General features: G+C 37.2%; 1 protein-coding gene across 1 annotated transcript in view; it reads left to right on the top strand.

Moving 5' to 3' along the window:
• Positions 1-750: 750 nt before the first annotated feature.
• Positions 751-12,939, top strand: part of ATXN2 (ataxin 2) — a gene marked incomplete at its 5' end in the record, with an annotated part of 111,664 nt that continues 99,475 nt past the window's right edge. Inside the window, 3 exon segments of the mRNA XM_079718068.1 lie at positions 751-783; positions 1,266-1,337; positions 1,914-2,064. Of these exon segments, the coding sequence (XP_079574194.1) occupies positions 751-783; positions 1,266-1,337; positions 1,914-2,064 (256 nt within the window).

The following is a 12,939-nucleotide window of genomic DNA, read 5'->3' as shown; positions in this document are numbered from 1 at the left end:
TTGATTGATTGATTGATTTATGGCTGCATTAGGTCTTCGTTGTGGTGCACAGGCTTCTCATTGCAGTAGCTTCTCGTTACGGAGCACGGGCTGTAGGCACGCAGGCTTCAGTAGTTGTGTCTCGTGGTCTCCAGAGCTCAGGCTCAGTAGTTGTGGCGCATGGGCTTAGTTGTTCCGTGATATGTGGGATCCTCCTGGACCAGGGCTGGAACCTGTATCCCCTGCATTGATAGATGGAGTCCCAACCACTGCGCCACCAGGGCAGTCCCTACCCTATTTATTTTTTAAGGTATATTTAACCCTATTTAGTGTACAGTTCTGTGAGTTTTGATGTATACAATTGTGTAACCACCACCACAGTCAAGGTAATAGAACAGTTTATCACCTCCAGAAATCCCTCATGCCAGTTTGTAGTAATCCTACTCTTCAGTCATGGACCTGTCTTCTGTTCCTGTGGTTTTGTCTTTCCTCATATATGGAAGTTCACTTTTGCTTTTTTGTATCATGTATAGTCAAAACATTGTTAGTTGTTACGACTGATTTCACTTTTGAAAACTTACACTCCATAAGGAGGCAAAAGATTGTAGTAAACCAAATCTCCCTGTAATGAGTGTAAGGTATTATAAACCTAACTAAATATTTTGTAACAAAAGAAGTGTTAACTTTAATATATATACAAAGATAAATAATGAGTGCCAATAATGTTTTTTCTTAATATTCCAGATTTCTTTTGATGGAATCTATGCAAATATGAGGATGGTTCATATACTTACATCAGTTGTTGTAAGTTATCAGAGTATTGGGGAGAAACTGCATTGTGAGTGGAATAAAATAATTTCGTGAAGTTAAAATGTGAATGATTCTCAAAGTAACATTTCTTAGGTCATGTTTGATCAGGACGATTTAGAAAACAGATGAGAACTCTATTCAAGCCATTGCAACTCACTATAAAAGCATTCTTGTTAACCCTGCTGTGTACGAAATAATGTTACTAGTTGATTGTCTTCAGTGTATTATTTTGTCACTTAAAAAAACTGGAGTCAAAAATACTACATTTCACTACTTAAACTTATACTGCAGACTCTGAGCAAGGCCTCCTGAAGAATTTTGAGAATTTGGTGTATTGTTAATGTTTTAAAATTTTTTATTATGTCAGTGGTTACCTAATATGTTGAATGAAGCTATTAAAAAGTAAACTGAAAGCAGTTATCCCCCATGACTGCATAGCACAGTGTTTCTTTGATAAATTAATTGTATGTTTTTAGGGATCCAAATGTGAAGTACAAGTGAAAAACGGAGGTATATATGAAGGAGTTTTTAAAACATACAGTCCTAAGGTAATTTTTACTTTTTTTTTAATGTAAAACCCCTTGAATCATCAACTACTGTATATGTTTGTATGACTTCCTTGTAGTGTTTATTAGTTTCTGATTTAGCAATTTATAGTTGTGAGGCAGGTATGTTTGTCACATTTTCATGCTTGGTACTTTACCTTTAATGCGCTTTTTAAAACCACTTTGAATGATTTCGCTCTTCAGTTTCAAGTACTGATTACTTTATAGAGGGTTTGTGTATTCAAAAAGACTTCTTGCTCTTTGTGCTTATTAAAATATTTTTGCCTTTGCAAATATTATGGACTAGAACAGTGATCTGGCGTTTCATTGTTTTCCTCTTTTCCACTATTGTGCTTAAGACAGGCCATGGTAGTAAAGACCAACTTTTAGATGAGAGGATTTTTGAATATTGGAATAGATAGTAGGTCATATTTCTGAGAAAAAGTATGATTATAAGGATGTCTTGAGATAATTTTTTACCAAAGGCATATAAGAAATAGTACCTTGATGTGCTAAAGTATTCTTGTCAGGTTTTATTTTATAAATGTTTTGAATATTTACCTATGTTATTCTTTCTAGTGTGATTTGGTACTTGATGCTGCGCATGAGAAAAGTACAGAATCCAGTTCGGGGCCAAAACGTGAAGAAATAATGGAGAGCATTTTGTTCAAGTGTTCAGATTTTGTTGTGGTACAGTTTAAAGATATGGACTCCAGTTATGCAAGAAGAGGTGAGTTTTGATTTCCTAAATATGCTTCATGGTTTATTAGATATATTCAGGCAAAGACTCTCTGCACTAATCATACAGACTTCTCTTTTTCTTTCTTTCTTTCTTTTTTTTTTTTTTTTAAGAAATAAGGGCTTTTTTGATTAAGACAAATGGAAATTTTAATGCACTTTTGCTGGAAAATATTTAAAACCTCGGGGGAAGATTTCTTGGTACTTTTGGTAGGATAAATAATGAGAATTTGTATTCTATTAAAAAATAGTTTGTAAAGAATTTTCTAAAGTTTTATGATCAAGAATGCTACTGATTATATTCAACTAAAAATTTATTGTCCCATTTGACTTAGTATTTTAGCTTATATGTTTTTAGTTTTATAATGTTTAATACTTATAGTGTTACTATGCTTGTTCTATAAATACTTTAGTTTTCTAATTTGTAAAGAAATCAAAGCACAGGGCTAAGGGAGAAAGGCAGAGAGCTATGGATAGAAAATGATTGTCTAATGAAGTTAAAAAACGTAAAGAAGTAGAACACGTATACTGGAAGAAACATTCAGAGTATGGGACTATGTTTTAAGAATATAAAAGTGGTGATGTAGTTATGTTAGAATTTAGTCTGTTTCAGGTGTCTATTGAGGAGGAAAATATGGGAATTGCTGTTACTCATTTGGAGAGCATACTCTGCAGTATTGAGTTTTCAATAACACATTGAAAGGCTCTCCTGAGCAATTTTGAAATTGGTTCTAAAATTCTCAAATGATTTGTTTTGGGGTGGGGTTCAAATTCTGTAGTCATTTCTATTGCAAATTATAACAGCAGTTTTTGATTTTCATTATTCAGTCTATACCAACAGTTGTTTTCATTGTTGCACTGATTCTTCTATGCTGTTATTTAGAAATTACAAGCCTCCAGAAAGTTAAAGTCTTTCTCTTGGACCTCTTAATAAGGTTTTCACCTTTAGTTAGATTGCTTTTTCAGAAGCTAGCCAGGCTAGATACTCTGTAACTGCTTTTGCATTGCTGATGAAAGCACTGTGTTCTGATCTTGTATTTTCCTAAATGTCTGTGTCTTTGATTCACAACTCTTTGTCTAAGAGCCCTTCAGTGGCCCATACAAGGAAACAAGTCTTTTTTTAGTGACTGCCTTTGGAGTTGATTATGTTTATGTCCAGGAGCACAAAATTATTTATATTTATACTTACACTATTGAAGTATTTTACTGTTTTAAATTTAAAAAGTGACTTGGATCATAAGTCAAAAGGAAAAATAAAATTTTAGTTGAATTTATCACTTAGCACTCTGGAAAAAGTATTGGCAACAACAGCAACAGATGTTCCCTGGTCTATTGGGTACCCGGCCATTTAGCTAAAAGCCATTCACAGTATGCTTTGGTTTTTGTTCTTAAAGGGAATTGGCATTTCCCAAGTTTGGAAAGGTAAATATTGCTTGAAGACATGTATGGTATCCATCCCATTCATTGATCCTGTTAAAAATTAATGTCTTTAAATTTTTACTTTATTTTGTTTATTATTTTATTATGCCTTTATTTCTCAGGTAATTTGTGTTTATTGTCGAAAGCCAAGAAAATGCAAATCAGAGCAACAGCTTTAACAGCGTTCAGTACACTCATAAGGGGATGGATGTATTTTACTATGTACATAAATAGTTTTTTTGATGAGGACATCTAGTAGTGGAGTAATTTCAGGTATTTTACTTAAAGACTGTAGTGGTTTAGTGAATTATACAATTCTGTCCAGTGCATAGTATCCTGAAAATAGTATTAAGTCATGTGTTTAGGATTTCAGTTCTCTTAATCCTGATTCTTAACACTATCCTGGCAGAAGTTGCCTCTATAAAAGTGTTATTTTGGAGATACTATAGAGATACTATACTCACTTTTGGTGATTCTGATTTCATTGTAATTAGCCTGGGTGAGGCTCTGAGTATTTGATTCTGAGGTGTAGTAAAGCATGTGAGCCATGAGTTTCATATGATAAGATCCTAGGAATGGCTCTGTTCTGGAGGTCATGAGGATTTGTACTTTCTTTCCTTACCTCACAGTGCCCTTTCTGTCTCAGAATTGTAGATTATCTTGAATAGTCCCCAGTGGTATCAGTTTGATACCACTTTGCTACGTTTTAAATGGGTAGATGGATTGAGGTGTTTTTTTTAAGGATTAATGGAAGTGAATGAGTGATAAGAACAAAAAAGCTAATATTACATTGTAGCTTCGTAAAAGAAGAGGGAAATTTGTTTCCTTTCTGAGCTTTTATCTTATAATTCTATTCTGTAATAGTACTGTCAAAATCTTAAGTTGATCATACGTAACTAAAATCAAGTGCCTATTCTATGTGTTGGACTCTGCTAAGCATTTTATGTGCATTTATTCATTTAATCATCACAACTTCTTTCTGAAATGGGTGTGATTATTATCCACATGTTGTGGGTGAGGGAACTTGAGACATGATTAATTAACTTGATAAAGTGAGGACACAAACCCAAATGCTCTCTAACCTCAAGTCATGTTCTTAAACATTGTCCTATAGTGACATAAATTATGTGGTCTAATTTATTGTTTAGCTGAGCTGGTTCAGAATTAATCTGGATTTACCTTAAAGGATTTCCCCACAAATAAAGCCAAAAGTACAAAACAAAATCCTCATGCAGAATAAATATGCAGATTATTATATTCTTCAAAAATTCTTTTCCTTTTTATATGTTTGGCTTTCTTTTGGGGAAAACTTCTTAGAGTTAGTAAGGTCAACGTGGCTTTTAAGTTTTTAATGCTTAACGTCATTGATTTTAATAAGGTTTAAAAGTCATTCATATACATATGCAAATGAATAATAGGCCTAGAAATAATTGATATCTTAGGATATGGTGAAAAGGTTTCATCTGACCTCTTGAATGTTGTACACATACCAGTTTGATTTATGGGCAAAGTGAAAAGTAGCTTTACATCTTATCTTGCAAGCCCTGGGTTCACTTTGCACATGTGTAATTAGAAGAGACCATTAGATTATCACTGGAAAATTAGTGTGTGTTTTATCTTTTATTTGAATTCCAGTGCAGACAGATCTGGGATGCTCTCATTTTCCCCTTTTCATTTTGCCATCTATTTTTTAGGGCATTCAGCTGACTTTGTATCTGTCTACCTTGGAATTGGCATATTGTTGCTACTCAGTTTTTACTTGGTTTTCTGTCTCTTTCCAACATCCCTTTCTCATCTCCTTTTTTCCTTTATTCTCTTTCTGCTCTTCCTGTTGCTCCTTTATTCATATTTTGCTCTTTGATTTAATACCCCAACTCAACTGTATTTTAGTTCTGTGGCTTCTCTTCTTTTGTACTTCCTTATTCCATTCTCTCTCATGCTTCTTTCTACTGCTTCATTTCCTTTGTACTATTCTCAGCCTGTAGAACAGGGATCAGCAGACTTAAAGCCTGTGGATCAAATTGACTCATCAATAAATAAAGTTTTATTGAAACACAGTTATGCCCATTCATTTATGCATTGTCTGTGGCTGCTTTAATGCTACAGCGGTAGAGTTGAATAGTTATAATAGAGACTGTATGGCTTTCAAAGCCAAAAAATGTTTACCATCTGGCCCTTTATAGGAAAAGTTTGCCAAGTCTAGACCTAGATTATTTTCCCTACTGCATTTCAGCTATTACGGTTGTTCAAAAATACATATTGTACCAGCTTTAGTGAAATAACACAGAACATATTTTGTCTCAACACTCATCCTTTGACTCTAGATTCATCTAGTATAGTGTAATTTCATCTAATTCCTTATTTCAAGTTAGATTTAGTCTTTTTTTTTTTTTTTTTTTTTTGCGGTACGCGGGCCTCTCACTGTTGTGGCCTCTCCCGTTGAGGAGCACAGGCTCCGGACATGCAGGCTCAGCGCCCATGGCTCACGGGCCTAACCACTCCGCGGCATGTGGGATCTTCCCGGACTGGGGCACGAACCCGTGTCCCCTGCATCGGCAGGCGGACTCTCAACCACTGCGCCACCAGGGAAGCCCTAGATTTAGTCTTAAGAATCACTTTTGCTTGCCAGCTCCTTTGTCACAGTAAGTCAAAAACCATACATGAGAAAATTGGTTATTGGGAATGCTCTCTATAATCAACTGTCCCCTCCCCCATCTACAGATTTATCTTCCCCCTTGCCATCATTGTTCTCTTTCCTTTAGCTTTAGTAGAGGAGATATCTCACTTCCTGTTTAATCCCAGCTTCTCCAGTCATGCCCTTGACTCTGTCCATTTTACCATTCCTGGGTTCTTGCTCTTTTATGTCACCTCTCTGTGTCCAGACTCTTCAACCTCTTCCTTTCCACTTACTCTTTCCCTTTAGCCTGACAACTGGTTCAAGTCCTTCTCATCCTAAAAAGGATCCCTTTTTATCTTGAATTCTTCTAACTACTGTTCTGTATTCCTTTCTTATCCAAATTTCTTTTTTTTTTTTTTTTTTTTTTTTTTTTTTTTTTTTTTTTTTTTTTTTTTTTTTTTTTTGCGGTACGCGGGCCTCTCACTGTTGTGGTCCCTCTGGCCACGGAGCACAGGCTCCGGACACGCAGGCTCGGCGGCCATGGCTCACGGGCCCAGCCACTCCGCGGCATGTGGGATCTTCCCGGACCAGGGCACGAACCCATGTCCCCTGCATCGGCAGGCAGACTCTCAACCACTGCGCCACCAGGGAAGCCCTATCCAAATTTCTTAACTCGCATTTTCTACTGACTCCTCCCATGAGGAGTAGTAGTCTGCCTTTTATGCTCACAACTTGGAAACTTCTGAGGCTACCAGTAACCTCTAGTTGCTAGATCTTTTGGGCTGTTTCAGTCTTTACTGCTGCATTTGACACTGTTGTTTTCACCCTCCTTCAGAAGCTGCTCCTCTGTTTTTCATGGGTCTTATTAATCAGTTCTATCCTGCTTTATTCTTGGGCTTCATTTCTGTCACACTGCCCTTCAATGTGTTTGTGTTCCCCTAGTGTTTCTTTTTTTCTTTTCTTATGACATGAACTTTTTTAAAAATAATAATAATTTTTAAAATTGTAATTATTTGCTTGAGTGTCTCTGTCTCACTTTTTCCCACCCCTTTTTTGTTTGTTTGTTTGTTTTGGCCATGCTGTGCAACATGGCGGGATCTTAGTTCCCCGACCAGGGATCAAATCTGTGCCCCCTGCCGTAGAAGAGCAGAGTCCTAACCAGTGCACCACCAGGGAATTCCCTGACATGAGCTTTTAAGGTTTAGTCTCTTTAACAACTTTATTTATTTATTTTCTTTCTTTTTTTTTTTTAATTTTATTTTTTTATTTTTGCCATGCCTCGCGGCTTGCAGGATCTTAGTTCCCTGACTAGGGATTAAACCCGGGCCATGGCAGTGAAAGTGCCGAATCCTAACTACTAGACCACCAGGGAACTCCCTTTCTTTCTTTGCCCACTGCTCTTACCCACATTTCAGTCGCTTATATACTCTCATAATATCGGCTATCACATAGAAGCCTCCTCTCCAGCATCTCTCCATCACTGCCCTTATACCATGTTGTATTATAATTAGATGTTTCTGTCTCCCCCATTATGAGTTCTGTGTGTATGGATACTGTATTTTTTTCATCCTTGGAGCCTAGTATGGTGTTTTGTCACACAATATGCTCTCAATATAAATGTCTTTTTTTGGGGGGGGTGGCTGCATTGGGTCTTCGTTGCTGCGTGCAGGCTTTCTCTGGTTGTGGCGAGAGGGGGCTACTCTTTGCCGCTCTGTATGGGCTTCTCATTGTGCTGGCTTCTCTTGTGGAGCACGGGCTCTAGGCGCGCAGGCTTCAGTAGTCGTGGCACATGGGCTTCTATAGTTATGGTGCACGGGCTTAGTTGCTCCGCAGCATGTGGGATCTTCCTGGACCAGGGATTGAACCCATGTCCCCTGCATTGGCAGGCGGATTTTTATCCACTGCGCCACCAGGGAAGTCCCAATAAATGTCTTTTGAATGTATGAAATTAGGGCCTTCATATACTTTTAAAGAAGCAGTTTCATGCAAAGAACAAGAAAGCCATAAGTGGTCTTATGTCTACAACCAGGCAGCAAATGCTTACTGGGCTCTGTAATGTATTCATTGCTATGCTAATTGCTATAGACAGTACAGAGAAATTCAAGACCTAATATATTTTGGGTCCCTTTTGAGAACTTAGGGATGCTGTATACCCTCACCCTACACAAAACGCATATGCAGAGACTTCTACATTTAATTCCGTGGTGTTCACTGTTTCCTAGCGAGTTCATGTACTCCATGTTAAGAAGCTCTGCTCTAGGCATTTTCAGAGTTGGAGATACCAAAGCATGTGAAAGAATTCAGGAAAAATGGAAAGTTGAAATTGGTGACATTGAATCCCAAATGGAGTTCAGAGACATGAAAAATTGTGTATGTTGTAGTAGTTGGAGGAAGTCGGGTTGTGAATGTGTGATTAGAGAGCAGTGAGAAATGAAACTGTACAGATTATTTTATTCTGGTGTTGCACTGTTTTGTTTTCATGTGGGCATCCTGTATGTCTCTTAGGGTGGGGTCCTATGAGTAACAAAGAGGGATCTTTTCTGAAGGGCATGACATTAGGAATGCCATGTCAGTCGCTAAGGAAGAGGCAGATCCCAGAGCAGGATATGGCCTGAGAATCCTTAAATTCTGTGTTCCAGATTCATTCATGGGCGGTGCTCTAGTATGGCGGGGCCGGCCACAGCCTTGCAGCTGAGTAGGCACATTCTTGGAGCAAGGAGTGCAGTAGGTTCTATAGATGGGCAAGAGGTGCTAACATTGGACAGGCAGGCAGCTCTAAAGGTGGAGAAGTGATTGGGATCGACAGCCTGCCCTTTGGGCAGGAGGTAGGATAGGCCTTGTGGTAGGTAGGCAGGTGGTCTTGTGGCTGGGGGCTGTCTAGGAAGCTGAGCAGGAAAGCCCTGTCAGGGGGTTCTCTTGGGCTTTGGGAGTAGCTTTGGGAGTAGCTTTTCTAAGTAAGTCCATGTTCGAATAGTCTTCTGTTAAAACTGTACTGTTAGAAAGTTTACTGCCTCAACCTTGCTGTGGGCTAGTTAAAGAAGGATGTATGTCCATGCCAGGGCCAAATAGTAAATGGAGATCCATCAGCATTTACTGAGGCCAGTATGGAGGTGGCACAGAGTTTATTGAGATAAAAAAAATTAAACAGGTATGGTGGAACAGGTGATGGAAACCTAAACAGAGTAGTTTGAGGTACATAATAGGGAAGTATTCCATGTTTATTAAAATATATGGTTTCATTTATTAAAATTTTATCTCTATATGTTTTTAGAGCATACAGAAATTATCTGCTATATTCTTCATGTTTATAACTCTTCTATTTTTAGTTTTTCAAGGAACCTCCGTACTGTTCTCCATACTGGCTGCACCAGCTACATTCCCATCAACAGTATAGGAGGGTTTCCTTTTCTCCATATCCTCTCCAGCATTTATTATTTGCAGACTTTTTGATGATGGCCATTCTGACCAGTGTGAAGTGGTAGTTTTGATTTGCATTTCTCTAATAATTAGTGATGTTCAGCATCTTTTCATATGCTGTTGGCCATCTGTATGTCTTCTTTGGGGAAATGTCTGTTTAGGTCTTCTGCCCATTTTTTGATTGGGTTGTTTGTTTTTTTGATACTGAGTTGTATGAGCTGTTTGTATATTTTGGAAATTAAGTCTTTGTCGGTCTCATCATTTGCAAATATTTTCTCCAGTTCTGTGGGTTGTCTTTTCGTTTTGTTTATGGTTTCCTTTGTTGTGCAAAAGCTTATAGGTTTGATGAGGTTCTGTTTGTTTATTTTTGCTTTTATTTATTGCCTTGGGAGACTGACCTAAGAAAACATTGCTACAATTTATGTCAGAGAATGTTTTGCCTGTGTTCTCTTCTAGGAGTTTTATGGTGTCATGTCTTGTATTTGTCTATGAGCCATTTTGAGTTTGCTTTTGTGTATGGTGTGAGGAAGTGTTCTAACTTCACTGATTTACATGCAGCTGTCCAGCTTTCCCAGTACCACTTGCTGAGGAGACTGTCTTTTCTCGATTGTATATTCTTGCCTCCTTTGTTGGAGATTAATTGACGGTAGATGTGTGGGTTTATTTCTGGGCTCTCTATACTGTTCCATTGATCTATATGTCTATTTTTGTGCCAATAAAAAAGGTAGCATTCCTGAACTCCCTAGTAGGTAATTCAGACAAGTCCAGGACACTTTCAGGAAGACAGTTTACTTAGTAGTATTGTCTAATGCAAGTATACCCAGTTACTGTCTGGTTTTAGTTTTATTTTTTCTCTTGCTCTGCACAGTCTCAGTGGAGTCTTATGAACACCGAATATATTAAAAAAACTAGTAATAAAGCAGGGCAATAAAGGAGTGTGGATAAATTGTCTCCACCTTAATTTCTGATCAGACCTGGCAAATAGTTTTAAGTGAGAATGTGCACTTGAACAGTTGGTCTTCTAATTTATACTACAGAAGAACAGTCTGAATCTGTAAAATGTTTTATATATCTGCCGAGGAAACAGAATGGTGTTTGTATAGCTGTTCAAGAATTGGAATTAATTTTGTCTACTAACTTTTTCTTAACCTGTTGCCAGACACTTTTGCTATAAGTTTAAGAGTTAGTTGTTGTAAAAAGACTACTGTATTGGCTAATAGTATTGGAAGACAGTTCCCACATTCTGTTTTCTGATTCCTGAATATTTCCGAATTTACCTTGGATTTTTTGCCCTAAATCTTCTATAAAATCACTTTCTTTCCTCTTTCCTTTCTCTGTCTTCCCTTAACTTTTGAGATGAAAACAGTACCTTTTATAAAAACCCCCCTCAAACAAAATTAGACCATTTCATTCTTTAGGATGGCATAGGCTAAAGGCTCCTCCTCCCCGCTCAAAATGGGGTTCTGAACCAGGAGCCTAATGGAGAAGCTGAAAACAGAATGTTCACCTCTGGATACCACTCTACAAAGTGTATCTTTCTATTGAGGTTTTTGTTAGAATTTTGCCTGAACTATTCTGGAGGTAATGTAGGAATTAGAAATCTAATGTTCTGTGGCATCTATCACCTTGTTTTTTAAATACAGCAGGCCTCACGAAGTGGACTTCGATTTTTCTCTTGTTCTTCTGTGTTACATTAATCTGGCTTTGCTGTAGAATTGGTTGTGCACTTGATCCTGTGGAGTCTTGACTACTGATCTTCATTCAGATTTTTCAAAGGAATCTGGTTTGTGGGCTTAAATTTTTTTCCCTGGTACTTGGTTGATTTTTTAAGTCAAGTAGAGCAGCATTTTTTAGGTATTTTCAATTATTTTATTTTATTTTATTTATTTATTTTTTAATACATCTATATTGGAGTATAATTGCTTCACAATACTGGGTTAGTTTCTGTTGTACAACAAAGCGAATCAGCCATATGCATACACATGTCCCCATATCCCCTCCCTCTTGAGCCTCCCTCCCATCCTCCCTTTCCCACCCCTTACATCATTTCAAAGCACTGAGCCGATCTCCCTGTTCTATGCTGCTGCTTCCCACCAGCCAACTATTTTACATTCGGTAGTGTATATACGTCTATGCTACTCTGGCTTCACCCTCCCACCCCATGTCCTCAAGTCTATTCTCTATGTCTTCCTCTTTATTCCTGCCCTGCAACTAGGTTCATCAGTACCCTTTTTTTTAGATTCCATATATATGCGTTAGCATACAGTATTTGTTTTTCTCTTTCTGACTTCATTCTGTATGACAGACTCTAGGTCCATCTACCTCACTACGAATAACTCAATTTTGTTCCTTTTTATGGCTAGTAATATTCCATTGTATATATGTGCCACATCTTCTTTATTCATTCATCTGTCGATGGTCATTTAGGTTGGTTCCATGTCCTCGCTATTGTAAATAGTGCTGCAGTGAACATTGTGGTGCATGACTTTTTGTTTCTTGTTTTTTTCACACACACACACTGTATTTTATTTTTACAAGAAATAAATAAACTGACACCAAGCATTGTAAATGGATGACCACAACAAAAGCAACAATGATTGCAATTACCAAACACAAAACACACTCGTACTATGTCATAATATTGACATTCAGTCCAGTAATCCTCCACTGTAACAGCTCCTTTACTTTGCAGTGAAAATTGATTTGTATATTTTTTGCCTCTGAGTCCTTGTGGGATTTTTTTTTATTATTGTTCAAACAGAGTCACAAAAACTATAATCATCCTCATCAGTTCACTCAGTCCCATGTAATTAATTTTTTTTCATCTTGATCTTTTGTTAGCACTTTTATGAATTCATCAGTTTTCCATTAGAGTTCTGAAAATGCTTATTCATTCAGTTCAGCGGTATAGTTAGTTACCACAAACCTGTACTTGTCAGAGTCTTTTCCATGAATTCCTTGAAGATGAAACCCTTTTATAGGAACATTTTTGCAAAAGCATCAGAGTACACCCAGAACTGTCTGTAAATGACAAAAGACTTAAAAATGACCACGGTTAAAGATTTGATGAAAGTTCATAATAATGCAATTGACAAGGAAATTTAGTTATTTCTGAGATATACATTTTAAAGTAATAACTAGAATTATGACTTACAACATTATACCAGAACATATAAGATTTTTAGAAATTTCATGTAATGTCTGAAACATTTATATTAACATATTTCCATACAAATAAACCAGAGAGTTTAGTATTGTTTGTTTGTTTATACTGCAGGTTCTTATTAGTCATCAATTTTATGCACATCAGTGTATACATGTCAATCCCAGTCACCCAATTCAGCACACCACCATCTCCACCCCACCGTGGTTTTTTCTCCTTTTGAATTATGGTTTTCTCAGGGTATTGTCCAG

This window comes from Hyperoodon ampullatus (assembly GCF_949752795.1).
Source record: "Hyperoodon ampullatus genome assembly, chromosome: 13".
Classification (NCBI taxonomy): Eukaryota; Metazoa; Chordata; class Mammalia; order Artiodactyla; family Ziphiidae; genus Hyperoodon; species Hyperoodon ampullatus.
This window is presented reverse-complemented; position numbering and strand designations above follow the sequence as displayed.